The 27,845-nt window shown below is 37.4% G+C and overlaps 3 protein-coding genes and 2 long non-coding RNA genes across 9 annotated transcripts in view; 2 read left to right on the top strand and 3 right to left on the bottom strand.

The window, feature by feature from the left end:
* The window catches only part of LOC122577691, a 71,462-nt gene extending 53,363 nt beyond the window's left edge, over positions 1 to 18,099 (bottom strand). The window contains exons 1-2 of the long non-coding RNA XR_006320404.1: positions 17,067 to 18,099; positions 16,598 to 16,731 (exon numbers count right to left, since the gene is read on the bottom strand). This is a non-coding gene — a long non-coding RNA (uncharacterized LOC122577691). The remainder of the gene's footprint in view (positions 1 to 16,597; positions 16,732 to 17,066) is intronic.
* Positions 10,087 to 10,672, top strand: LOC122577689. Its single transcript, XM_043749170.1, has 2 exons — positions 10,087 to 10,297; positions 10,406 to 10,672. Exons 1-2 carry the CDS (start codon positions 10,087 to 10,089, stop codon positions 10,669 to 10,671), a joined length of 477 nt encoding a protein of 158 aa, XP_043605105.1. The 3' UTR covers position 10,672.
* Positions 18,100 to 18,229: 130 nt separating the features above from the next.
* Positions 18,230 to 27,357, top strand: LOC122577688 (ras-like protein 1). 4 transcript variants are annotated; one of them, XM_043749169.1, is made up of 5 exons: positions 18,230 to 18,347; positions 19,053 to 19,243; positions 19,317 to 19,460; positions 19,548 to 19,754; positions 27,337 to 27,357. In XM_043749169.1, exons 2-5 carry the CDS (start codon positions 19,115 to 19,117, stop codon positions 27,340 to 27,342), a joined length of 486 nt encoding a protein of 161 aa, XP_043605104.1. In that variant the 5' UTR covers positions 18,230 to 18,347; positions 19,053 to 19,114; the 3' UTR covers positions 27,343 to 27,357. The 4 variants fall into 4 exon arrangements, with proteins under 4 accessions (XP_043605104.1, XP_043605101.1, XP_043605102.1 ...); XM_043749166.1 differs by lacking the exon at positions 27,337 to 27,357 and adding an exon at positions 19,900 to 20,196 and having other exon boundaries at positions 18,232 to 18,347; XM_043749167.1 differs by lacking the exons at positions 18,230 to 18,347; positions 27,337 to 27,357 and adding exons at positions 18,381 to 18,789; positions 19,900 to 20,196.
* On the bottom strand, positions 18,655 to 19,045 carry LOC122577694. The gene is made up of 2 exons (XR_006320406.1): positions 18,966 to 19,045; positions 18,655 to 18,880 (listed from the first exon to the last, which is right to left on the bottom strand). It is a non-coding gene; the product is annotated as an uncharacterized LOC122577694 (long non-coding RNA).
* Positions 22,531 to 27,793, bottom strand: LOC122577684 (ras GTPase-activating protein 1). Of its 2 annotated transcripts, XM_043749156.1 has the most exons (15): positions 27,389 to 27,792; positions 26,692 to 26,873; positions 26,401 to 26,582; positions 25,928 to 26,325; positions 25,713 to 25,858; positions 25,314 to 25,647; positions 24,763 to 25,106; positions 24,502 to 24,693; positions 24,285 to 24,434; positions 24,153 to 24,201; positions 23,852 to 24,070; positions 23,516 to 23,748; positions 23,294 to 23,435; positions 23,080 to 23,220; positions 22,531 to 22,988 (listed from the first exon to the last, which is right to left on the bottom strand). In XM_043749156.1, exons 1-15 carry the CDS (start codon positions 27,434 to 27,436, stop codon positions 22,911 to 22,913), a joined length of 2,838 nt encoding a protein of 945 aa, XP_043605091.1. In that variant the 5' UTR covers positions 27,437 to 27,792; the 3' UTR covers positions 22,531 to 22,910. The 2 variants fall into 2 exon arrangements, with proteins under 2 accessions (XP_043605091.1, XP_043605092.1); XM_043749157.1 differs by lacking the exons at positions 22,531 to 22,988; positions 23,080 to 23,220 and having other exon boundaries at positions 23,295 to 23,435; positions 23,511 to 23,748; positions 27,389 to 27,793.
* Positions 27,794 to 27,845: the final 52 nt, after the last annotated feature.

Here is a 27,845-nt window from a genome sequence, read left to right as displayed (position 1 = left end):
GGCGACAGATCGTTCGTGACTCGTATCTATCGTTCGACCGACCGACCGCCATTAGCCTCCTTCGTCGTCCATTCATCCCACATCTGCACCGTTTTTCACATTTCGCTAGAATGTCAGTGGAAGTCAGTGGATGCTCTAAAACGGGGAACGACACGAAGCTCCGGAAAGCTACTCGTTTAAATGCCTCTGCAGTCTGTAGGACAGTCTTAAAATTTGATGCTGTCGACCATCACTGTGTGATTTTTGTCGTCGGCGATTCCGTCCTCTCGATGTTCGATTATCGTTTATTTCGTATCAAATTATCGTATATCGTATATCGTAGCAAATTTTAATCGCCATAGTGCTTACAGACATACTCGGATACACGTACTTCGAATATTTAAATATTAGGATGAACATCGAGAGTAAGAGATTTTTAGAAAATTGGAAGGAACGGTTTCTGTGGTCCGTGAATTTTACGTCGATCGAAAACAAGTTCAGTTTGACAGGACGGAGGAAGAATTTTCACGATGATTGGCGAAAGGAGAAATTAATCGACAACCGCGAAGCATAGTGCGGCGTCCGACCGACAGCTCATTTTCCGCGTCTAACCGGTTCCGCAACTTCTCATAACATCGACGCGAAGGACGGAGCAGCAACGGAGTAGTTGCCTTATCCCGATTCCGTTTATCGATAGGCTAATTAAGGGTCGCGAGATAGCGTTGACGCGCGACTTAGTCACCGGTTCGATCAGACGACCACATAATAGGTAATTAGAGGAGGATCTACCGGCGAAACAACTGCTAATTAACGGAGCTTCCTCGATGCTAGACACGTTCGTGTAGTCGATGGTTCGGCTGCGTTTCACGTACACTTTACCGATCCCGAAAACACGACCAGCCAGCTACACCGGCATCGACCGTCAGCGAACTTCTTTCCGGAATTGCGTTTGGCCTGGCGTTTCACCGATGCGATACACGACAGCCCAGTTTCCTGCCGCTGTTCCTGATTGCGAAACCGTCCGTCTCATCGCTAATTACTACATCAATTAGATGCAACGACATCCTCGAGAATCAGAGGCAGCCAGGTGTGTTTAAAGTACGCAATTTTCTCGGCTAGCCGAGGGGGAAGGCGCGACGAAATACCGAGAGATGCAGCTCGAGACTCGACGGGCAAAGAGGACCTATGGAGACCTCTGAGGGGGCTCGTTATCCGTGTGTACGAGGTTCAGACAAACAGCCTCATTTGTCACGCGCTGACCTCCCCGCCGACCTTCCTCCTTTCCACCCTTTCTCTTCCCTTCCATTCTCTTCCCTTCCTTTCCCTTACCCAACTCCACACGCTCTCTCTCTCTCTCTCTCTCTCTTCTCGTCTCTTCTTCTCTCCTCTATTCCTTTCTCGTCTCTTCTCGCCGTCTCTTGCCTCGCCTGTGCGTTACTGACAACCCAGTCAGCCGAAACGTCAGCCAACCAAAAACCCCGGACCTTGACGCTTGCTAATTTCATCCCTCGGTCTCTGCTGTCTACGCGTCGAAAAAACCTTTTCAATTCTTGTGTTCGAAGCGAAAACGAAACGCGAAGCGAGACTTCTATCGCTTAAGAAGACGTATCGACAGAATTCCTGAAACTGAAACGAATTCTGGACAATTCCTGGTAATTGGGATTCCTTGAAAGACATTGACAAAATGTTTACAAATCATTCGGTTCAGCTGTTCTTCGTTCCTTGACCATTGAACTTGATCGATCTGCAACGAGTCAAAAATTCGCTGTCCTGTCGACGCTTAGGAAGAAACGTTATTGGCTGATAGTTCGTGCGTTATTTGAAAACTGGAAGAAAAGATAGCAGTATCTTACTGTAGAATATGATGATGCGATGAAACGGGAAAAAACGAGGATCGCTAAAGAAGGAAATGGTAAAAGTGGTTTGATGCCGACGCGTGTCTGGCAACCTTCTCTGCTTTTGCCGAGCTTTCGCGGAGAATAATTTCGTTCCTGTGTATGTTCGCGAATCCCTGTGAATCCCCTTTCGAGAGAAGAGAACAGCAGTGGAATACGGAGGATACGGTCGTGTTCTCCAGATAGAAAACAACTTTTAATTTCGTCCGGCGCTCTTGATTTTCCGCTCGATTTCGGTTTCGCTTTTATCGAATCGAGCGATTAAAAAAAAAATGTCCAACGGTTCGTTCGATATAAACGTAGCCTGTCTAGAGAAGCGAACCTTGGTCCAATTTTAACGAACAGCCCGTATCGAACAATTACAAGGAAGTAATTTCTTAAGCTCCGAGAAATATTCCAATTAAACTGGAACTCGCCTAGAAGCCAATAACGATATTACGTTAAATACCGTCGCCAAGTCGTCAAAGTTGCTATTCATCGAACTCGAGATTCATCCGCGCTATCGACTGAAACGCCAACGAATTCATTTGTAAACCTGCACACTCGTGGAAACTTTCGCCAGGGTAGAAAAGCGGTTCGACGATAATGCTCTATCACCAACTCGCTTTTCCGAGACACTGACCAACCGGAAATTAAAATAACTCTGCATAGCTTGTACCACCTATCGTAAATGTACAGAATGGACCGCTTTATCTGGCAACCCGATAACTCGCTTGTAATTTACATTACGCAGAGAACTATTTCAGCTTGCCTCGCGCGACTCGAAATATCGCAAATAGAATAGAAACTGCGCGAAACAAATGTTTCCAAAAATCTATATGCCGATCGAGGACACACACGAGAACCATGTTAAAGTCGATGATCTATTATTAGCTTGTCCGAAATGTTCCTTTCATTCTATAAGGAAATATTATTATTTATTTTAGTCCGTGCCTCTCGGCTTTGGACGAACTTTCGATTTTTACAACACATTACTGCACTTAGCATATTCTTACCTCTAATCTAAAACTAAAGCTTACATAATCTATTGCACCTTATGCCTACAAACTATTGCAACTTATGCCTACACACTATTGCCACTTTGGTCTTTTTGCCTCCTTGCTGTGCTACCTTCCTGTCATTCCACCCCGTCTTGTATTGCCTTTGCCCTTCTTTTCTCTATTATTGCTCTTAAGTCCATTAGTCCTTCCCCAGTCCCATTCAATATTTTTTCCATGTCCTTTGCTCCTCCTGTTATTTCACATTCTTCTATCACATGTCTCAGGTCCTCTTCTTCCCTTCCACATAATCTTTTTTCTCCCTCCTCTTTCCAATGTTCTTTCGCTTTGATCTCGTTTCCACACCTGAATCTGGCTATAATTTCTATAAGGAAATAATAGACGCACAATGTTCTTTGTTTTATATTATTATTCTTGAAGTTTTTTGAATTATGATTTGTTGAGTTTATCGAATTATGCACGAATATAATAATAGAAATAAAACGAAATGGATCATACTTAATTCAATAAAATAATATAAAACTATCTATTATCACCTTATGAAACGAAAAAAGCTTTTCGGACAATCTAATATATGGTTGCTAAAGTCGATACTGCGTAATATTAAAATAATCGATAATGTACGACACTTATTGGATGGTTGAATTGAAGGAACGGATAAAAGGTGCGTTGTTCGGGCCGGAATACGCTTAAACCTGCTTAAATTTTCGATATCGTCTGCTTAAGTAAGCGACATAAACCGACAGCGAACGTAAAGACGTTTCGTTTACAAGCAATTTCCTCGTAGTATGTACCTTGAGGCGTCATTAAACGTCAATTTCAACTAAAATGTCTATCGATAATATAGATTTGGAAATCAAACGTAGGAGGTAGACGAGCGTGGTCGACTGATCGATGCCCTGAAATTTCTATAAACGATGCCGCGCCACGAAATCGACGATAGACGGCGATAATGTATTAGGTTCTTAATTAAATTGATTCGATTGGTCGGCAAACATATTTCAAACGCAATCTCGTTTGTGGTAAGCCAGCCACAATAACTTCGATCCATAAATGAACGACGGGAGTGACAAACGTCGGTAATAATACCAGGACGAGTGTATTTTTCAAGTGTCCAACTTTCGTCCAAACCAGATAAATCTCGCGAATCGTGGAATTATTATCGATCGCCATAAATGATAATCAACCCTTAAGCGGATTGAAACCGCAGCATCGCTGCAACTTTAAAGGAAATCTTGCTGCATGTAAACGGATACAGTTGTTTCAAGATTCATCGTCAATTGTCTGTTTATGCGCGTAATACCGCAGGGCAAGATCGGTTCCCATCTATCAATATTGTAGAAATGAATATTAAATAGAACGATCGCATTGTGGGATTTTCGAGGTTCCTGTACCTTTATCTGCGTTTATACGTTTATTGTACGGAACGAAGACTGTGTTTACAATTGAGAAGCTTGCCAGAGAAAAGGTGCGTAGTAGATCCGACACCCAGTGTATTTTCTAGCCGAATATTTGAATTGTTATAAAGCTTTTATTTGCTTTGTAAATATAAGGAGCACAAAGGATTCGTTAAAAGCTATTACGACTATACTGTTTAGAACTAATTTCGAATTAATAATAAAATTAGCAAAACTTTCGGCCGGCAGATATGTCCAATAAAAAAAAAAAAAAACGAATATTTCAGATTTCTGCAAAATTCAATAAAATTGCGTGTAATGTAAACGAGACCATTTAAATATAGCAAGCAGCGACCTTTTGCGATAAATAGCTAACGTACACTGCGCATTGTAAAGTATCATTAAATAAATTGACCGAACAACTGAAAATATAATAATAATAATAGCATGGAACAGGCGAATCGTTACAGAAACATGCATGCAGCCACGTGACACTTCGGAAATACGATTACGTGGTAAATAAAAACTGAATATTCACTTAATGGATTAAGCTACGGTGGAAAAAGATAATTTAATTGGTGGGATTTTGGCTGCGTTAAATATTTGCTGCAGGAAATAAGGACGAGTGAGGCGTTATTTCGATTTACGATAATAAACATGCATATCGAAGTAATCAACGGAACAAAGATCACCGCAATTAAAGCGATAAAATCGATAATACGATTATAAAGAGTGACGCGTTTACAGCACGATTATGCCACATTATTATCGATTGTAAACAATGCCTGGCATTAAACTATATCGAGATTTATGAATCGATTATCGTACACGTTACTCACGGTACATCCTCCCTTTTATCAGTTATTATTTGTTCTCCGTTAATTTATTTATCTCGGCCATTACGACGCAATGGAATTGAAGTTTAGCAAAGGCAAATTGTCCAAATACCAATTGCGCGCACGCTCGCATAACGACAGTTGGAATTGAGATTTTATTGACGCCAGCCAGTACGATAATCTGGATCGCATTTACGTTAATCTATGCGAGCGATGATGTAACGATCGTCGATGGTCCATCCTTCCTCCATTTCCTCTGCTATACGCTGTATTTCCTTTATCCGGAAATCAAATTTGAAATACCTACATGAAATTTTGCCACATTTCGCCTGCTCAGCTGATCTTCTTCTATCTACGCGTGTACACGGTTTCTTTCGTTAAATAAATTATCGTTTCGAGATGAAGAAACACGATATAGTTTCCTTCGATTTTACAAATATTTTAGCGGACAGTGTAACGAAAACTCGCATCTGGCGTTCGCTGATTTTCACAAAAACAGACCTAGCTCCGAAACCAATCTAATCGATAGCATCTTTTTAGATATTTTTGCCACCCTAGTAATCCATCTTTTCGAACGATGTGAAAAGATTTACGCGATTCCGTCATCGAATAAATAGCGTCCCTTGTGAATAAGAAAATAAAGAATTAGCAAAAGATACTCTTTTGTATCGTACGGTTCTACTTTGTACGTGATTAAAGTCCTGTTTGAGAAAACGATATTTCACGTGCATCAACCTAATAGGTAGATCGCGGCCGATACATTGCTCCGCGATATGTTACTCAACATTATGCAGCATCGATATTCTGATTACCCATTAATCCCACGATACATCATTCGATGATTTCAGAGTGCGAACCGTCCAATGTACGTAAACCATCGAACCGTTACGCGTTCAACTTGAAACATTAGCCTTCGAGTTATTAGCCAAATGGAATAAGCAGCATCGAGTGTAGGTTGCTATTTAACCTACGGTAACAGAGTTAACGTCGATTCTAACCCGAGTTGGCATTTTTCTCCGCGTTCCTGGAAAATGCCTGGTACCGACAACTTGGCCGGATTTCCCGATACTAAGTTACAACGTAACGGCGAAACGAATTATTTTGACGCGGGTGAAATAACGTTAATTGGGCGGCTGGTGAAAAAGTTGACGCGAAATTAGCAAGGCCCGACGAAATTAGACTGGTAACTTTCTTCTCTTTCGGATATCTCGTTAAAATTGTTTAGTGCTTGCCAACTCTCGCAACGATATTACGGCCACCTCGTTAGCCGGTAGAATGGATAGCTACGTCGATGTACAATGACATTATACCCCGGAGAACCACAGCCCTGTTAAATAAAGCTCGCTTATGTTTTGACAAACTCAAGTACCCGAAATGAATAAGCCGCGAGAAATTAAAACGAACAAAGTTGCGAGTTGGCGCAAAAATGTCATACTTTCTAAAAACGTTGTCGAATAGAAAGCTGAAATTAATTTTTATCCGACAGCCTTTGATTAAAACCTTTTCTTTTCCCATGTACGAACGTTCGCCAACGATCCTCTGACCCTGTCGAACATTCGGGAAATCGATTTTCCTTACGCTATTCCGGCAGCGAAAAAACTTGTTCGCGACGTATTCTAACTTCCCGACGCTCAACCGTCTTTGATCCGACGATACTTTACAGTGGCACCTACGGTGGCTTGGAACCTGTCAAGAATTTATAAACGCCGTTACCTTGAAAATTTCCAAGGTAGTAGTACAAGACGATTCCGATTCTCGGAGATACCATATTTGACTATACAAAGTAAATTTCATTATATGCGCGCGATAAAAACTTTTCTTGTTCCAGGCTACTTTATATTCTAACATTTTTTCAGAAATTTCAAGTGAACTTTCGAGAGATGGTAATTTTTGTACACGCTTCACACACTGTTCCATGTATCCTGCGTCATCCGAGGATTACATTACGCAAATTTGAAGCTGCCACAAAATGATTATTTGGTGAATAAATCAGAAAGGACAGAAAATAGTAGAAATTTGTAAACTTACACGAATATAAGAATGGCCGATAATTATACTCGTGATTTTTATATATATGTGGTATCGTGGAAGAAAGGCCCAAGAGATACCGGGCGAACCATAAACAACGTCGCGAGAAAACCCAAAGTGCCGACAGACCTAACAATATATCGTTGGTCCTTGGATCGAATAGTTGCGCGGAAAAGGCCCACGCGTGCTGGGCTAAGAGGCAAGACAAAGGGATGCTAAGGTAGAAAGACGAATTAATAGTCAGTGTTAGTTGAGAAGTCAGAGAGTGCGAATCGAGGAGTCAAAGAGTGCAAAGTGCGTTGTCGAGAGAGCGCGGTCCGCGTGAGACAGAGAGCGAGAGAGAGAGCGTTGGAACAGTGGTGACGAGAGTTGCAAATCAGCTACTTAGTTGTCTTAATTATAGTACGTTGTTGTATTTAGTTCACGTTAAACAACCATCGTTTCCTGTTTAACCAATATCTGTTTAATTCGTTTTAAATAAACTAATTGTACTAAAGTTCCTACATATATATAAGCAAAATTAAGCGTTAACTGAAATTAAAGGTAGAAGAAAACGAGTCGGCCATTGAAAGAACGTGGTCGATTCTTTCTTCTCCTTTCTTCTTCTTTTTTTTTTTTTTTTTTTTTTTTTTTTTTTGTGGGAACTATTAACAGCTCGAAGAAGTTCATGAAAGTAAAACACGACTTGCCGTCGTTATGAAAGGGGCGCATGGCATTAGCATATCATCGGCCTTGTGCGCGGTATATCTCCATGATAGAGCGCATCAAATATCGGTCGGCCGACGCGACGAGATTGATGGAATTTTCGAATCCCTTTTACTTCGAGTCTCTCTTTCTAGAAACCACTTTAAACTCGAGATTAAAATGTCCGATACGAGAACCGATAAAGATCGTTCGTTACGTATTGGCGAAACTTTCGTTTAAACTAGTTAATCGAATGACCGTTCGAGGGAAAAACATTAATGCGAATCGAAAGAAAATATAAAATCGTGAAATCAATCATATTTATCGAGAACTGATAGAAGAAACCGAAGCTCTCATTCTCTTTCTTCTTTTTTTTTTACGACGAAATGCAAGAGAAAGAAACGAGATGTTGGGTGTTTGGGTGAAAAATCGACGAAGGAAGGTCCTGGTATGGAAAACCACGACGCGTTAGGTCGTTGAACGAAAGTAATTCTTGTATATTTGGCTGTAAAATATGAATCCGTGCACTCAACACGATGACGTAAACACTTCGCGAGGGATCGGGAAAGAAAAGAGCCACGAACGGGAAACAATGAAACCGCCAGCGATCGAAGAGCTTTCCCGACATTGCGGCCTTCGTGTCCAGAAGAAATTTTCCAGAGAAAAGCAACGATCCTGTGCCGTCGACCCTTGTCTCGTTTAAACTTCCCAAACCCCTCTTCAGAAATAGTAACAGTTCTTGCTCATCTACATGCTGCTTTCCCTACTTTCTTCGCCCTTATCTCCGAGTCGCGTCTTCTATTTTCAGCAGTAGGGAATGAAAAATATTAAGCGGACCGTGTTGTTTGCCCGCCTCGGGGTTCGCGTGCCAGCTGAATTCCTTGCCCGTACATTACATGTTATGGCAGAATGTAGTTTAAAGGACAAAGTGAAAACCCGGCGTTACCAGAATCGCGAAGCATGTTCCTAAAGAAAATTGCATGCAATTTTCCCGAGTAGACGTTCTTATGTTAATGAGTTGAAAGGGTAGACGCGCAAACTAACAGTCGCGATACTTTGGAGTGGCGTGTCGTTGGAATAAACGCGTCGCTTCAGACACAAGAAAAAAAGGACCAGACGAAAGAAAAAGAGAGAGAGAGAGAGAGAGAGAGAGAGAGAGAGAAGGTAGTGAAGCTGAAGCGATTATACGCGTACTCGGTGTAACGACTTAAACGAACTCCAAGCAGACCGTTTAATTCATCAAATTAATCGGCCAATTATACGAGAAATTGCGTTAGCTTGAAAAGTTTCCGAGAAGAGTGGCGAGACCCTCGCGAAGAATTTCATTTAAAAACCGATAATTCGATTGTAGTCGGTGCCCCGAACTTTGATCGCACGGTAAAAAGTGTAACAAAGTGGATTTCACTAACAGATATCGTTCGTTCTTTAAGTCCGTGGAAAGGTAGCGCGATTAAAAATTAGTTTCGTCGCGAGGCGGGTGGGCGCGACCCAAAATCAACTAAAAAAAAAAAAAAAAAAAAAACCTACTATATCCTATGATATAAATTTTAATTAAACACGCCTCTTAATACGGAGGAGCCTCAGAGATATTCCAGTAAAGCTAATTTAATTAATACTTTATATACATTGCAAGTTGACCGCGAAAGCTGAGCACGGGAAATTATCGCAAAAAGGATACAGCCTGCTTTGAAACGAGTATTATACAGTAGTACATTCACGCAGATTAGTACGTCGAAAGCTAGCGTGGCACGTAATTTGGCTGCACGCCGGACTGATTCCGTACGTTTGAGATCGATCGATACGGCCTTCTATCTCGATTAGCCTTCACGCAACGTATTCGCTCCGATCACGTTGCCAGTCTCGCCGGAAATATTATACGAGTTGGCAATTCGCGTCGAAAGACAGGAAGTCATTTGCAGCAACGAGCGATTTCGACCTCTGTTTAACGATTAATTTCCCAATTAGAATTCTAAACTCGAAAAGTCAAAGTCCAACCGGAGAATTTCGTCGGTTTTCTTTCGCAATTTTCGATCGAGCGGAAATTTCAATTGCCAAACTTAATAATCGAACGTCAACGCGAAACGAATAACGAACGTTCGCCGACGTGAAATGCACGTGTATGTGTACGTATCTCAATTACCGATCGCAACTTGCTTCAGTCGTCTGGAGCAGAATGGCGACCGACGAACAAACCTCGAGATTATAGAAGGCAAAAGGCGCGGCGCGTTCCAGCACGACGCCGAAAAATAATCGATAAATCGAAAATAACATGACGGATAACCGATGCGTCTGTCCGCGATGCCTTCATCCATCGTGTCCTCTGCCGTACGCGGAACCACCGTACGACGAAGTGGCGCACGAAATCGACAACAACTTCATATCCGTGAAAATACCGAAAAACAGAGGGAAATTTGAAGCCGAAGGTACACGGCAGCAACAAGACAAATCGAGCTTCGACTTTAATTGCGCGGATTCCGAAGGTACACTGCGGCTGCCCTTTGTCCTTTTCTTCCTTTATTTCGTCCAATATCTATTCAGAGGTACACGCGTACGGATACTTGTTGGATAGTAGAGCGTGTGTTGCACAGGTGAAAAATGCAAGCCAGGCTGTACGAAGGTGCACGTGATACCGGATCAGAATCCACCGGCGAGAAAGCCCGACGAGGAGATACTTTCGTTGAAGGCTATAAGGCACATTATGCCAAACGACAACCTAAAGAACATTCTCGAAATTGAATTTAAGGCGCCGCGAAATTACATTCCTCTGCCAGAACTCGGACCGACTCCTCCCATAATTGTACCGAAGCAGCCTATTTGGAGAAGGGGCAAGGCCACGCGCAAAAGGAACAAGTAAGATTCGCCATGAGAGAACGCGATTACGCTCCGTGCGCAACTTGGAGTAGGAAAGGAGTAGAAGTAGAAGCTCGAATAGGAAAAAGTAAGACGAAGATACGTATGTACGTGTATGTATATAGATATATATGTGTAGGTGTAAAGGGGTAAGTAACGTAGGTAGACATTTGGTCTATTAGGTTCGACGCACCGAATGAAACGAGATGTGCCTCGATCGTGCCTGGTTTTTTTTTTTTTTTTTAGGTAAACGAGATTTAGCTGGATGATGGGATACGTTTGACGGAAAATCGGCCCTCTTTAGGGATTTACGAGTGACACGAAACTAAAGCGTTCGCCACTTTGTCGTAAACGCAAGGCCAGAACCGGGAGACCGAATAATGGAACGATAAATCACTAGCATTATATTCTTGCGCATCTTGGGGAACGATAAATCATACGGCGCACCGAAGGCATACGGACGCGCCGGTATTAAACGTTTTCGGAGCCATTGTCTTGCCTGCTGGCAACGGGGATCTTTTTAAGTCCTGCATTGCGTCTCATCCGCTTCAATGAATCACAGGTATCCACGATTAAACGTGGTACCGCTTCAACTTTAAGCTGCGGACGACACCGTTGTACAAGCTAAAAGCAAATCACCGTAACGCTAACTGCGCACGCGAGTGCAACGAAAAACCTGTAAATCTCGGTGGCAGGCGTTGAATTTCGAGGGAAGTTCGTTTCAATTACGATAATGGCCACGGCGAAACCATTACGAGATAGAGAGCGTCTTGCCTCTTCGCTGGAATTCGCTTTGATTAACAGCCTTAACACAGAAGATTCGCGATAATAGGTCGTTAAAGTTTATCTACGATCCACGGGTAAACCAAGTAGCAGCACGGATGCTTGTTTTTACGGGGACGTATATTTGCGTGGAACATGCGGATGTAACATCGGCGGGCAAGGAACAATGCAGATGCAGGGGAAATGGAACAATCGCGTTCGACGAAAGTTTCATGGAAATTCAGCGATTACGATGTCGGAACACGACGTTTCTCAATGGATTCGAAATATACTCGGAGAACAAAGCGAATCGAACCCTTGTAAAAGTTGGCAACGACAGATACAATAGTGCGTGCACGAGTGCATACGTGCGCTGTTTTTTGCATGCATCCACGTGTTGCTATACAAATTTCCAACGAATTTCAAAAGAGAGATCTACGAAATATACGCACAGTTGACGGAAGTAAAATTTCATCGTGGCACGTATCGAACGTATCTACGTCATGCAGCGCGTGAATAAAATACGCTCTTTTCAGAGTGCATCAACGAGAACCGAAATAAAAATATTTGCACGCTCTTCCGCGAGTCCCGTGTTTCGCTTAATGAAAATGTTCCCAATGCCGTAATACATTCTCCGTCGAGGAACAAACACCACGCCGAGATCGATGTGGATGATTATCGCGTCCTTGAAAAACCTACATCCAAATGAACTGTTAGTTAATCTACGCCGTTCCCGATTAATCCCAAATTATCAGCAATTTCGGGCTAGAAAATTCGTTATCGCGTTTAACGAGACCTGCTCGATCGTCGCGTAACTAGCTTATCATCGAACCTACTCGTTCGGCAAATCTCGTGAGATTGCAATTTACACGGCCAACGTATCGATGTTAAACCGGTGCAGATGTATCGCTGTTTACTAGCGCGGTCTTACTAAGGAACAGCGACATAACGATCTTGCGTTTCGATGGTCTCGTTATTCCGACGCTCGACGCTCCGATTCCAGCCAATTTTCCTCCGCTACTGCTCCCGATTATCCTTGGAAATTAAACCGAAATCGCGTTTCCTTTGGTCCGCTTTGTATCCCGGTTAAACAGCTTAATTACGCATCAACGAGTGTCAAATGATAGCCCAGAATGGTTTCCTCTACCAAATTGCGAGTGAACGAGTACGATTCCTTGACAACAAATACAACTTCTCGCGAAACAGCGATTGAGAATCCACGGCTAACGTTGGAAAGGAAAATTAGCGTAATTTACGGAGCAACCGATTGAAAAACCAGCTAGGATTCTCCTTCGTCTCAAGATCCGTCTCTCTCTCTCTCTCTCTCTCTCTCTCTCTGTCCGTGTTCCCCTTTATAAATATTTATTATGCGCAAACAAGAACGAGGAGTCCTGGTAGAAACCACGCATCGAATTCGATCGTGAAAGCATTTGCTTGTACTTTAAACGATCTTCCTCGGTATACCGTATAATTCAATAAAATTTGAATTTATCGTCAACGCTGCATTTCACGCGGCCCGAACTAGAAAGCGAAACGTTCTTGTAGTCTCTCGATCTTTCGTTATTAGCGACGACCATGATCGTTCTAAACTTGATCGATACACGAAAAAAGATGCTGATCGAAATGAAAGATCGGTAGCTACACGTAGACGAAAAGCAAAGATTTGCGAAGGTTGGAACGTCGAGAATAGAGAGAAACGAAAGAATATCCGATCCGTTGTATTCGTCGGGTCGCACGATAACCAACTTTATCCGGACACGAGATTTCTCGCGGAAAATACACGACCCACTGATTCTGCGGCGTGCCGGGAATACGTTGAACCGGGGCTGAATTGACGTTTGACCAGCCCGTAGGCGATACGAAAATATACCGTAAATACGCTCCACTCTTACCCTCCCAACACCAGCCCTCTACTTCCTCTATTTTATTTCTTTCTTCCTTTTTTCCACCTTCCGCTGTACACCGAGTTCGCTACGTGCCTGGGAAAAACGTTACCGCATTGCGTGACCCGTCTTTTCCGATCAAATCTCTGCCCTACGGTTAAACACGCGATAATTATGAACAACCTACGGAAAGCCTGATTTCTCCCTAACCTCTTCCTAATTTACTCCTAATTTTCCTCTAATCTATTATTTTCATCTGTCGATTCTAGAAATCTTGTAATACGTAGGTACACGTGTATACTGGTGTACTATGACGGACAAATTGCCATTTAATTCGAGTGCGAAGACTATGTTCGTATCTAGCGGTGATATTATCCAGCTGCTGAAATCAGCACCGGGCCAACATCGGCAATTTTGCCGGCCAAACGCGAGACTACGCGATAGCAGCAACGAGCTTCGGTAAACAGATTAAACGCGCGTTCGACGAGTCACGCAGGTGAGCACCAATTGCGTTCATTATTAACGTAATCAGGTGCACCTGAGCCGCGCATGAATACGTTGCAACGCGACCAGTTTACGCTAACGGTTGCGAAAGGTATCGATATCGTTGGGAACGCGCGCGAACCAACGCGATGATTCGCACGCCCCATTACCGTAATTTCCCCGTGAAAGCAAAAAGGGACGAGCCTCGATCCTCCGCAAAGTAGTCTACAAACGACGATGCTAAGATTGTAGAGAATCGTGAACAGGATCGAATCTCGTTCCAATTTTCCATCGTTCGCGCACAAACCGAAAAGAAGGGAAATTCGATGAAAATTGTAAAAGAATCGCAGCACAGATGTAAGCAGATGGAAGAAGCTTCTTTCGTTCTATCGGGACCAAGCATCGTCTGGTGAAATTTTGGTTGAAAATTTGCCAGAAGAAGGTGTAGGATCTAGGATCCTACGTTCGCACAATGTTACAGTGGCTCCTATTTTCGCCTCTCGTCCTTCGTCTTCTCCACATCCTTTACGATTTCGTCGTCGCTTCTAACGGCTAGGGAAACCGGGCCGAAGAGACGGTACGGTGAAACAGAGGGAGAGGAAAGTTCTAAGCACGAGGCTACATTTGCATTTCTCGACACTTAGGTCCGAGCGGCGCGCCGACGTTATGCAAATCTTAATTCGCCTCACTAGAAAACTCGTAAAATTACCGAGCTTTTCCGCAATAAAGCCTCGAATAACTTGCACGCCTTTGATCCTTGCCCATCTAGGCCACGGTGTCTACCGTCTTTCCAGGAAAGTGATTGCACGATTATCGTTCGACGATAGATGACGAACGTCGTTTGCGAATCAACTGTTAATGGCTATCGTTTGATATTAAAACGAAATTGCAGAACCACGCGTCGAGGATTCGCGTTCAACCGTCCATTTGTAAATTCGATCTTCGTATTTCGACGTTAGCTAATTGATAGCCGCGGTGCAAGGAACCATGATATTTGATCACCGCTTAATTAAACTACGCGATGCAGACGTAAAACTCATTAACAATATTGCACAAGTTGTAACCAACGGAATCCTACGTAACGATAAAACCAATGTGTATAGCATATTAAATGCGTAGTTTTTCATCAAAAGCAAATGCGTGATAACATTCGTTATGCAGTTCCGATTTATCAAATAACGTTGAAACGATGAAAGATAAAACAATGACACGGGATGATGCTATCGGGTTTCGTTAAATTTCGAAATACGAGAAAACTGTGAAATATAAATAATTTTTCCACGTGTAATATACAATGTTTTTAAAAAAGGTAGGACGGGATAACGTTCGTTTCTAGCGAATTTGTTATTAATTTATAATATTTCCGCAGTTATAATTTTCGAACATACGACTCGGTTAACTGATTCTCCGGAAAAGATTCGAGATTTTTAATTAAATTAAATGAAATTGATTAAATAACATACGGAGAAACAAAAATCGCTTTGTTACAACGGCGAATATAACAGATTATAAATACAATTTTGTTATTTTTCTTTATTCTTCCAGATATCCTCCCAAGTGCTCTAATATATCGTAAGTACATACATACATGCCGTATAGATATAGCATATCTGATACGAGTTTATGCACTTGAAAAAGTTCGTGTTAAACGTACTATTATCGACGTTGTAACAAAGATTAAGGAAACGTGCAAGAATCAAGTCTCGCGGAAATGAACGCGAAATAGGACCGTTTTGGACAATGGTATGATGCACGTTTTACGCGTATATGAACTTACCGAGTGGCTCATTTAACGCCGAGATATCTCGAATAATGGTGACACAAAATGTTTCAACCAGAACATTTACGCTATTACGTTCCGTGTTAAAGTTTATTACCTCCAACCCAGGAATTCGAGGAAAGCTTCGCTTTATTAACACGTAATAATACCGTTATGTTAGTTTTTCTTTGATAGAATTTCCAAAGATATACGAGATAATTTAATGGAATATTTGCGTACACTAAACTTCTGAAATATAATTTTCGAACACAAATATTAACACAGTCAAAAGCTATTACATTTAGTTAACCATCGTGTTAACACCATATCGCGGTAAAAAGGATAAAAGATATTTATCCAGGTATAACGTAACGAGCAAAGTGGGAACTAAGTTATCGACTGATAGTTCCTTCCATATCCTTAGGAGATAAGTATAGATCACGGAAAATCTATTTTACTTGCACTTCGGATAAGATACGATATGAAACAACGAATTATTATTATTATTCCTGTACTTCTTCGTTGGCACCGGTATTTTATAGGATTTCATGTAAAGCGTTTTAAGCGAATGCAACGGATGTAATATATTTAATCCAACCACTGAAGTTATAATTGAGAATAAAATTTTTAAGTGCTGCAGATAATATTATTTAAATTGCGTACATAATTATTTGAGATTAAATTTAAATTTAAAGACATAAATTATTGTATATAAATTGAATTTATATATGTAGATAATCATAAAAGATCATAGCAAAGATGATTATAAAAATAGATTAATTGTGTAAAACACAAATAGTGTACCTAATAGGTATATTCGACCTAATAGAATGATTTATGTAATCGTTTTTATTTTCACCTTAGTGATCTGACCAAGCTTTATTCAAATTTGAAATAATTTATATTTTATAATTTAATTGTATTACATATAGACTATTTGTATATGAATAATTTATGTCTGTGTAGCATATATATCGCGTATTCTTTAAGTATGTACTTGTTGCTCATGGTCCAATAAAAAACTAATATAAACGAGTACTTACGTCTGCCTTTGTTGTAATAAATCGAGCGTTGTCAAATCTGTATTCAAAATGATCAAATTAACAATTCATCGTTCGTAACGTGTATACTGCAAACCCCCATTCTCTCGAAGCCATTATTGCAATCAGTCAATGATCTGTAGAAAAGGAAACCAAACATTTAAAATAAATATATGGGATTAAAACTAATTGTATTAAAATAAAGTAATAGCTGAATTAAAATTCTGTCTCAAAAACTCGTAACGATACAAACTATTAATAGTATTGAATGTCAAATAAAAGATCGACGAAATCCAAACACAAAAATGTACGATAGGAATTATACAGTTTCTTTAGAATAGTATTCGACAAATGATTAAATAAATACGTGATAATGAAACAAACCTAATGCTAGATTGTAAACAAAGATAGAATTGCACGAAGAATACTATCAGGTAGTTCGTAGTAAAAATGACTTCAAAAAGCGTGATACCTCTTGACGTCTCGATTTTCGACAGCAGAGTGGTGTCTCGCGCCGTAGCGTCGCCTAGCTGCTTCCCTATTGGTTGGAACAGAATGGTTTCTCGTTTGATTGAAGCCGCGCGCAAATTCGAAATATTGTACGCCGTGAAAACTTCCTCGATTAACAAAATATGGCAACCTTGGATCAAATAGCCGCAAAAAATTTGTACTGTTTTGTTTCTTGCTCGACATAAGACATATCCACGTACACGAATAAACGATTATTTGGAAAAGTCAAGTATTGCGGCAAATATTATAATAATATTATATAACTGTGGCTATATTATCTATATAATATGTATGTATAATATGATACAATTTCAAATAATATAACAATACAAAATTGTGAAAATTTAAAACAAGGTTTTTCAATAGTGGAATATAAATTTGAATTTGAATTCGAAAATTTGAATTTGAATTAAAAATTTGTGTACTTTATCTCTAAGGTTACCTACGAACGATAAGTAGCATATGTTTCTTTCATTCAGTTCGCAGTTACACTGTAAAATTGTCACAATACATAATATCTCATCCATTTTTGATGCGCAATTTTTACAAATTGCCATAATAATACAGGTTGATCAACTGATCGTTATCATTTTACACGGTTTACTTTCGCAAATCAAGCGCAACAATAGCGACTTCTAAAATTCAAATGGTCCATTATAAAACTATGTTTGCGACTAAGAGTTACAAGAATTATAAAACCAATTATTACGTGGCATTTGACTAAACTAATTTAAGACACTCCGAAAAGAATAAGATCACTAAAATATTTCAATTCAGGTTTCGTGTTTGGAACCATTAAAACTTTTCAATAAATTCATCCACCCTGCTTTTCGAAGCGACTAAATGGAGAACGCACAAGGCAGAATCGCAAGTCTACAGCTATTGTTTGATTGGGCGAAGGAGAAACTTTAATTTTTCTGTCGAGTCTCCTTTGTAAGGAAGCCGATCGTACTTCCTTTCTCAAAATCGAGTTCGTTGAACACAAATTTTACATTTGATAGCATATTCGTAACAAAAACTAGAATCTAATGCGAATGATTGAACTCTTTATCTTTCTCGATATAATAAAAGTTTGATTATCCCTTGATCCACACCCTACAGATATGACATTATATCTTTATGTATTGGCATCACTGATGCTTCTTTCCAGATGGTTTCTCCAGTGACTAATTCGTAATAGTCAAAGTTGGAAAAGAGTGGTTTTAAGCCGGTGCATGTTCCTGAAATGAATTTTTAAACTTTGGTAAGGGTATGATTGCAAACGGAAGAGATTTTGTACTTGAACAATGTTCATTTTCACATCGATAATATTACTCGTTTATCCGATGTTTACTTGAAAACACACCTCCCGTTAAGCATCAATAATTCGAAGAATTTAAAGCAAAAATTGTTAAACACTTTCTCCTCTAATTAAATTACATTCGAAAAAAATGTATTCAGTGTGTGTGTAGAATGTATTACAATTGTGTTTGGACATCAGTTACACATCCACTCACATGTCTATGATATTGTTATGGGTGTGCTTGTTTGACACACTCATTCTGTTTTTAAGTTATTAAGTCACTTAAGTTAAGTGCATTACCCTCGAACTTACGATATTGATCGGCGAATTAAAAATATAGATGATTTGAGGAACGATCGTGCTAGAGTGCATACAAACTTGGCACAAAATTATTGCTCACAAAGTACGTATTACTCGTAACGATCTAGTCAGAGAATTAATCTATCAAAACGATGCTGATGAATGACTCAACAAAGAATCACCGCGCGAAATTCCTGAAAATATACGAACTTTTCTTTTATGTCTGTTGTAAGAAGTAGTTTGCATCTTCTGCTAAAAATTAATACTTGTTAACCCCACATTTAGTATTTCGTTTGTTTAATTGGCTATGCACTTTGTTTTGCACTCGTTATGCGGTTGATTTAAAGGCAAACTTTTATTTTGTAGAGGAAAAGAGATTGCAGCTTTAAGTTAAAAGCTTCAACCTTCATTGGAATAGAAATTACATAATGACAGAGTATAAGCTTGTAGTTGTGGGAGCTGGAGGTGTTGGCAAATCTGCGCTTACAATCCAACTAATACAAAATCATTTTGTAGACGAATATGATCCTACTATAGAAGACTCTTATAGAAAACAAGTAAGTGTCTATTATAAGCAATGGAAATAATTATCTGAGAATATATTTATATAAAATATTTTGTAACCTACAGGTAGTTATAGATGGAGAGACATGCCTTTTAGACATATTAGATACAGCTGGTCAAGAAGAATACAGTGCAATGAGAGACCAGTATATGAGGACTGGAGAAGGATTTTTATTAGTCTTTGCTGTAAATTCGGCTAAAAGTTTCGAAGTATGTTGATCTGCTTTCTTAAAATTGTTATGTTTCTTTTTTTGTGAAAATTATGAAAAAAATGCTAGCGCATGTTTAATGTTATAGGATATAGGAACGTATAGGGAACAAATAAAAAGAGTTAAAGATGCAGAAGAAGTACCAATGGTGTTGGTAGGGAATAAATGTGATCTTCAGCAATCTTGGGCAGTGAATATGACACAAGCAAGAGAAGTTGCCCGTCAGTATGGTGTGCCTTTTGTTGAAACTTCAGCTAAGACTAGAATGGGAGTAGATGATGCTTTTTATACCTTGGTAAGTAATGTTACATGATTAATTACATATTTTACAAGCAAAATGGAAAGAAACATTATTTGTGATAAATACAGCAAACAAATATAATAAACAAAAATTTATACTATATCTATGCTTTTATTGGGTTGCTACTAATAAATTATAGGTGAGAGAAATACGGAAAGATAAAGAACATAGAGGTAAAGAAAAAAAGAAACGGATGAAGACAGGTAACTCAAGCCGTAGGAAACATCGGTGCTGTTTGCTTTAAATCACTGAATAATGTTAATTCTCTCATTTGGTACGTTAATATGGAAATAGAACGTAAAAAACATTAGATTATGTTCACTTTACGCACATTTTTGCAGCTTCCTCTATAGAATATTGTAATAAATTACAGGCACAATTTTTTCTATACATTGGGAGGGATAAAGAACAAAATATATATAATAGTATTGTATTATATCGCATACATTTTTACTCTTGAAGATAAATTTCATAAAATACATTATTTGTTCAACAGTCTGCCATATAACTCTTAATATTCCATTAGCAGAAAAATTTTAACCCTTGATTGCGTAGAATAGTCAGTATCAAAGGAAATATTTTCTAGGCCATCCACTTTTATTATATTAGACATGGAAAAAGTATTATCTAATCAAAGAATTCTATTAGTATTGTAGATGAAAAAAATATGTCATTCGTTAAATTTAACAAATTCCATTTTATATATTTTATTCAGTTAGTTTATAATTTTTTAACTTATTAAATAAATATGTTTTTATTGCGTATTTTTTTTCGTTTTAGTGTGCATAATAAAAGATTACATTTTCCTAAATAAAAAGATACAAGCCATAAAACTCAAAAAACTAAAATGTGGATAACTCATTTTGTGCTGTGATGAAGTAATTTTAAGCATGCCATGCTAGTTAGATATTATTGTAATTAAGTATACAATTTTCACAAAAACGCCTATTTACTATTTTAATAATAGTATATAGTTGACGTTTTCTTTTTTTTTTTTTTTAGTGCAATTAAAAAGGTACACTTGAGATTTCTTATATATGTAGAAACTAACAGGATAAGTTATTAATTTCTATAGCAATGTTTTTATACGTTTGCAGTAGGGAATGATTGGTAGATATGAAGTTATTCTGTTTATTGTATAAATATAAGCGTCATTTTTATCGATCATTGTTGTTTCCATGTATAATAAAAAAAAAAACCTATAAAAACTATAATTTTTTTTAGGGATTATATTGCAAACCAGAATGAAAGTTTCCATTGATATTTGAATGTCTATTATCTCCTGTATGTAATACTAATGAGATATCGCATTTTGCCACATCTTTTTATCTCTTCATCTTATCATTTTCATGTTATCTTAGTCACGATTGTATTATGAGAAACGTATAATTTTAAGGCATTATAAATATCAATTGTAAACTTTTATTGTAATCATGAACTTTAATATTTGTTCAGACAATAATGCCATCAGATTTCAACGAGACATGCATGTATAACATAAAGGATCCATTTTTTCTATAAAATCTATATCGAAATATTTAATGGAATATTTAAGATCATGCTTGTACGATCGTGTCTCGGGTCTAACTGAATTTTGAACAATCAAGGGTTAAATACTTTCCTGAATGATTTAAATAGTACAATTTGCAAATATTCTTATATGTATGTAAACGCGCAAATTTGTAATACTAGCTTTTTGAAATGTCGAAGATATGAATATATAAAATTGCACAGCATAGGTGTTATTATGTAGTTCAAATTCGTAATAAAACTTTGTACAAAACGTGTTCTTTATATTCATTCTATCTTGAATGATTGTCGTTAAATATTAATTATTATAAGTCATCTATGCTGTTTGGTTTTATAACATTGAAAGAGCAATCGACAAATCGTTGTTTGATCAATTTTATTCTTACGATGTGTATATATATATCGAATAATGTTATTCAAATCAAATGGTACTAATATTGAAAAATTAAATTTCTAAATCAAAATTCATGCGTCTTTATCATATGTAGCATGTTTAGTGTCAACTTTGATGCTCACGCGTATTGGGAAACATTAAACGCGTAACACTGTTTAATATTTTTTTATTCTTTTATTCAAAACATATGAAAAAATATCATATAAGTATACACAATAAGTACAAATTATAAAAAGCAATGTTTCTTTCTTATTTAATACATACACTAAAGCGTACTAATTCAATAGACCGCATATATCGGTGGATAGGAACGTAAACGTAAAAGAGTATGATTGAACTCCAATGTTCACGGATTCGGTATGATATTCACTTTTAAAGTTAGGGCAGAAAATAAATTTATAATGGTTCGATATATTTCACCCATTATTTAAAATAGCCTTATTCAAAAACATATACTTCATAATCGTAACATAATACCACCATTTATACATTAATCGAATGTTAAAACACATTTTAATGTGTCAATGTCATTGTGGATATACATCTTAGTTTTTTAACTTGATATTTAATATATATTTTTGTTAACAGATTTTCTAAGAATTTTTGTATTAACTGATTAGGGTCTTAAATTTAACACAATATTCGTCATTTAATGGCATGGTAAAACTATTGCAACGATACAAATGTAATAATTAGTTTATAAAATAATTAAAATTAATAAAAAATCATTTATACGTAATAAGAAATATAGTTTCTTAACCTGCTTCAATTACCATTAATTATTAGAAAATTGATCAAGATAGCATTTATTTTAAGAAATTGGGAAACTACATGTAGAACACAATATTTTTGGTTTAATTTGCATTTATTTTCGAGCACCTAAGTAAATATAAAATCGTTATACGCCTATATGATTTTGTATGTAACTATATCACTGTCATGGTACTGTTTACTATACGTAAAAGCTATCTTCTAATTACATACGAAATGGTAAATATAGGCTTGTGTGTATACAGTAATATATATATATATACATATACATGTATATGTATGAATGAACGTGTGTTTGGATGTGTGTATGTATACATATATATATATGGCACATCAGTCTGTACGTTTACTTAAACCACTTATGAGTAATTATTAAATACTACCATGTATCTGTCGACAAATCTTATGAATTGTTTTGTTACGTTTGGCATTATTCATGGCGGATGGCTTTAGCACTACCGTATCATTTCCATGTATTTTTGTTTATGTTTGCTTAACATTTCAGTCACGGTCACTAATTGCTTTATTGTTGGCTGGAAAAAGGAAGCATTGTTCATTTACAAATGAATATTGATATGATCGTAAGCGTCTAAAGCGTCTAAACATATAAATCATAAAACATACCTGGGTTTTCGATAGAACTTGAAGTTCTTTTAAATGAGAAACACAAATATGATGCAGGGTTGCCAAATCTCTTGCTGTATCTGAAACGCAACTCCTATTTCTTGGATCTGCACCTTCAGATTCTGGCTTTTCGGTTACATTCTACAATATAAACTCAAATTATTTTAAATTCATGTTTACTTACGTATTATGCAACATTTAAATGCATACTTACAGATAACTGATCCAGGAAAACAACCATTCTCTCTTTGTTTTTAAGAATAAACGGATTAACTACCTCCATGTATGGTTCTTTTCCACCAAATTCTACCAAATTAGCCAGATTTTGTAAACATTTTGCAACCATCACAAGCGATCTGCAATATTATTTAATGAGAATTAAAGAGCAATTTATTCAGTTATAAAATTTCTTACGTTTAATATAGACCTACCCTACCTTGCAGCAGCTGGAGGTGGTGGTTCAGCAATTAAATTAAATGACCTAGGATTCAATATGGCAGGGCAAAGTAGACGTAAAAATATAAATCCACTGACTACTCGCGTTCTGACTAGTCTTTCATGTGGCCATTTGGCAACAACTGCTCTTTGCAAACATCCACAAATATATCTCAAGGTCCTTGGACACGCATCAGGACTTGTAAAAATGCTTAACGTCACTTCATCTAAAACCTAAAATAATATTGATTGCAAATTTCACGATCACTTGGGATAATTTATATTTATATTGTAATATTATATTAAACTACATTTATTTATATATACATATATATACCTGTAGTAAAAATTCGGCATTACTGCAAGCATCCTCGGGAGAATCCATTTTTGTTGGATTTAATTCACAGCTCTGTTTACTTTCGATCAATTTCACTATGGTGTCGCGTAGTGCGGCTTTCAAAAAAGAGGTGCACACAGATTTCATATATAAATCCATCAAAGTAGTCGTAAGGCTAGCAGCTCTAAAAAGTGTTGGCGTTTCATCTTCCTTGTCCACCTAAATAAAACATCTTTGATAAGAAAGACACCTTTTTTTTTTTTTCTTTTTTTTTTAGAAGTATAAATATAGGTGAACATACTTCTGCTTGGTTTAATGATCTCAGGAGGTCTGCTTCTTTTCTTTCATGCCTAAAGATATACATTTTAAATTATAATGTTACCCATTAAATGGGAAGCGAAATATTTAATACATTGTACATTTTTGTTTATACCTAAATATTCTAAGTAAACTGTTTGCCAATGGTACTCTATCCAAGTGACACACATCTGCTAATGCCCTAACAACATGCAATTCTGGATCCAATAATAGCTGTTGTAATGGGCTATATTCCTCAGGAGGCATCGCTAAATCGTGTCGATACCTGCAATGTAACAAATACATAAAACGTACGCACAAACAATTGATAAATATTTTTACTATATCTCTACCTTATTCGTAGACGAAGTACACCCCATTCACCGATCGGGGTAAGTCCTGACAACGGATACCATTCGTCCATTTCTTCCCCATTCGTCAAGCTCGCCAATTCAACTGTCAATTCTGCAACTTCCGTATCTTTGCTGCGTTTTCCTTTATTGTACAATGTTAAAGAAAATGACATAACATCCGGCGGTACATCCCTGTAGAATAATTTATGGTAAATGTCATTCAAACATATAAATATTTAAAAGGGCAGATCATATACATACTCTAAAATGAATTCTTCATCCCAAATTGGATGCAACCCAGTCTTAACTTTTGTGCGGGCGACTTTTACATTATTTAGAGCCACTATGATGAATGGATTCGGTACTAGCTTATATGGAAGTCTATGAGCGTCTAAAATATGCAAATGTAATGAACGCAATTCACGGAGACGAGCAACCTTTGGAGCACGAGTAAGTTGTGATACACATAATGGTTTCAAGGCATTAATCCAGTCTAAAGCATTCTCTGAATTTGGAGCAGCCAAATATGTTATCGTGGCCAAACATGGTAAAGCACGTTCGACTAATTGAAAGCAATGAGGTCTATCGAAGACGCTTTCGTGAACCTAAAAAAACTACATCTCAGAAATGAACTTTAACAACAATCTAGTTATTATAACTCTTACATAATATATAATTTTTAAGGTGATTTGCTGTTAATGTTAGTACAATTACATACATAGAACATATATACTTCAAAGATAAGACAGTCTGAGAACTGACACGATCATGTAGAAAAATGAAATTTATTCTAATTATAAAACTCGATCTACCTGGTATAAATAAGCACAGCTTAAGTCGATAAGACCTTTAGGTTTGGTTCTTTTTGGATTGTCATATAAATACAAATGAGTATCAGTTGCATCTACTAAAAGTACAAAATACAATGCTTTCCACTTTTTATTCTTCTCTGATTTTTTTTCTAGATATCCTTGCATTTTTATCCCTTTATTTTTCTTTGCTCCAGATTGTTCACGACATTCTCTGAGAGTTGCATATATCTTTTCCGCGTGTTGCACCTCTCTGTTGACTCTTACACTACCATCAGGCTCAGTCACCATTGCCTGAACTAAAGTGTGACCCTCAACTATTTGTTCTTTCCGATATCTAGAAACAACATTTTCGTAATAATCTAAGAATCTCAAAATCCTAAAGGTTTACAACAGACATACCTGTTTATAACAGCATCAAGACATTCAAAAGTTCTACCACCCATAAGATAACGTACACCTTTCTTTTCAATTCTAAATCTTTGAATTTGATTGTTTATATGAAAGAAGAGGGAATAATCACCAGGGCTATTGTCTGAAGGCCTGACCTGGATAGCGTGAGATAAAGAATTATTATTTTTAAACATTAAATATTCATAAGAAGCTGTATAACTTACCAAGAAACTACCAGGTCCTGCCTTCACCAACATGTCAACAGCTTCGCTTTTAGTGACATTAGGATGAAACCAGGAAAATACAGTATTGGGATCAATGGAGTCATCCAAATCCTCCACTAATTCGCGAAAAATCAAGCCCTGTTCACCAGTTCTATGCGCAGTAACCCATAACCAACCATCTCCCATATCATTATGCACAAAAAATATGTCACCCTTTTGGAAGCTTAACTCATCTGTGTCAGGCATTTTTGTATATGGCAGTATTGCGACTATTCGTTTCTTATCGTTCACTGGTTCAGGAGGTGGAGTAGGATGTATAAGTCTTTCTCTCTTTAGAAGATCAGAGCAATGAGTATAATACGCGACAAGGTCTGACAAGCTATTGAACTGTCTGCCTCCTATAACAAGATACATATTATTTTACAAATCAGTTACAATTGTAATTATTCATTTCATTTACATGTTTACCATACCAATATAATAATCTCCACACACAGCTGTAATTCTAAAATGATTAATGCCAGTTCTGCCCAGATAGGACAATACATAACTTCCAGGCTTCCTATCGCTTTCACGTACTAAGTAACTACCCATTTTACTTGCATCCCACAGTCTTTCTTCCGCAGTAAATCTATCTAATCTACCGTGATACCATCTGCAAATTATTCGTGTATTAAACTCTCTATTCTTTGTATCTTAAACATAATTTAAGAAACAATGTTTTCATTAGAAATTAAAATCTTTTATTAAATATTAAATCTTACTGATTCTCTGGTGGAGCTGTTAATAGCGTTGCATTAGCACTATCGGGCTCTTCAGTGTCTTGAATATCATCTGGTATATTTTCAAGAAATGGATCAAATTCATTTTCTGCGTTCATTGATTCATTTTGTCCACCATCTTCGCTACCAGTGCTAGGAGAACCTCCTTTGCTATTATGATCCATCTAAAAACATAATTATATATAAATAAATATTAAATATTTCATGCAAAAACTTACAAGCATTCCTTTCCTTTTATCAATTCTATAATACGAATATTTAATAATTATTCTTCATAATAATCATAGCTTAATAGTACGACAATATCTTTGTTTCTATTATAGTGTCACATTACACATCACACTACACTAAACATAGCATATATTTCTGTCAACAAGGCATAAATATCATGTGCAAATATTTACTTATAATTCCCCCCATATCTATGGATTTTTATATCTTCCTTTAATACGTGCAGATACTTATCGAAAACATTGTCTATAAATAATACCGTAAGCACCTTCCCGTCGAAAAATTTAAAAAATAATCATTAATCTATGAAAACTTGCAATACTCTGCAAGCTATTAGAGATTTTCAAACATACAATTACAATTTATTTCTTCTTATTTAACTATTGGTATTTTCAGCGATAATACGATGACGGATGAATAATCTATGATGAATAATACCCGTAAGTACCTTAGCACTGTTGGACACGCTTGGACCTCCTCGCACAAATTCTGCCATTTTCGGTTCACATGCACTCCTTCATACACACGATTATGAAAAAGAAACTAATAGCATTAATTGAACGGCATCCGTTTTATTGCGATCCTCCTTACCACGATTATTTACAAAAGTAAGCTGTTATTGATATAAAATGTATTGACGTTTCTCGGCAGCCATTTTACTACTGCACGCGTTGATCGCGGAATATAGAGATATGCAGCGGGTACTTTTTACCGTATGAAGTTTTTAAATATTTTTAAATACCGGTAACATGTTTTTACAGTTATCCGTTTATCGTTTAATTGGGTGATAACTTTATATATCGGACACGGTACGAATCTCTTAAAAGCACTTTTATAAATAATATACCATTGACAATACGCTGATATAGATAGCCAATGTCTCGATAATAACAATTGTTCGTATT

This window comes from Bombus pyrosoma, linkage group LG2 (assembly GCF_014825855.1).
Source record: "Bombus pyrosoma isolate SC7728 linkage group LG2, ASM1482585v1, whole genome shotgun sequence".
Taxonomy (NCBI): domain Eukaryota; kingdom Metazoa; phylum Arthropoda; class Insecta; order Hymenoptera; family Apidae; genus Bombus; species Bombus pyrosoma.
The sequence above is the reverse complement of the archived record's forward strand: the minus strand, read 5'-3'. Positions and strand labels throughout refer to the sequence as shown.

Excerpts from the sequence above, each read along its gene's own strand:
- LOC122577688 (XM_043749166.1), top strand. The coding sequence starts at position 19,115 with ATGACAGAGTATAAGCTTGTAGTTGTGGGAGCTGGAGGTGTTGGCAAA. Across the intron at positions 19,244-19,316 it reads AAGACTCTTATAGAAAACAA|GTAGTTATAGATGGAGAGAC; the intron begins GTAAGTGTCTAT and ends TGTAACCTACAG. Across the intron at positions 19,461-19,547 it reads ATTCGGCTAAAAGTTTCGAA|GATATAGGAACGTATAGGGA; the intron begins GTATGTTGATCT and ends TTAATGTTATAG.
- LOC122577689 (XM_043749170.1), top strand. The coding sequence starts at position 10,087 with ATGACGGATAACCGATGCGTCTGTCCGCGATGCCTTCATCCATCGTGT. Across the intron at positions 10,298-10,405 it reads TAATTGCGCGGATTCCGAAG|GTGAAAAATGCAAGCCAGGC; the intron begins GTACACTGCGGC and ends TGTGTTGCACAG.
- LOC122577684 (XM_043749156.1), bottom strand. The coding sequence starts at position 27,436 with ATGGCAGAATTTGTGCGAGGAGGTCCAAGCGTGTCCAACAGTGCTAAG. Across the intron at positions 26,326-26,400 it reads GTGTGGAGATTATTATATTG|GAGGCAGACAGTTCAATAGC; the intron begins GTATGGTAAACA and ends ATCTTGTTATAG. Across the intron at positions 23,221-23,293 it reads TTTTCCTGGATCAGTTATCT|AATGTAACCGAAAAGCCAGA; the intron begins GTAAGTATGCAT and ends TTTATATTGTAG.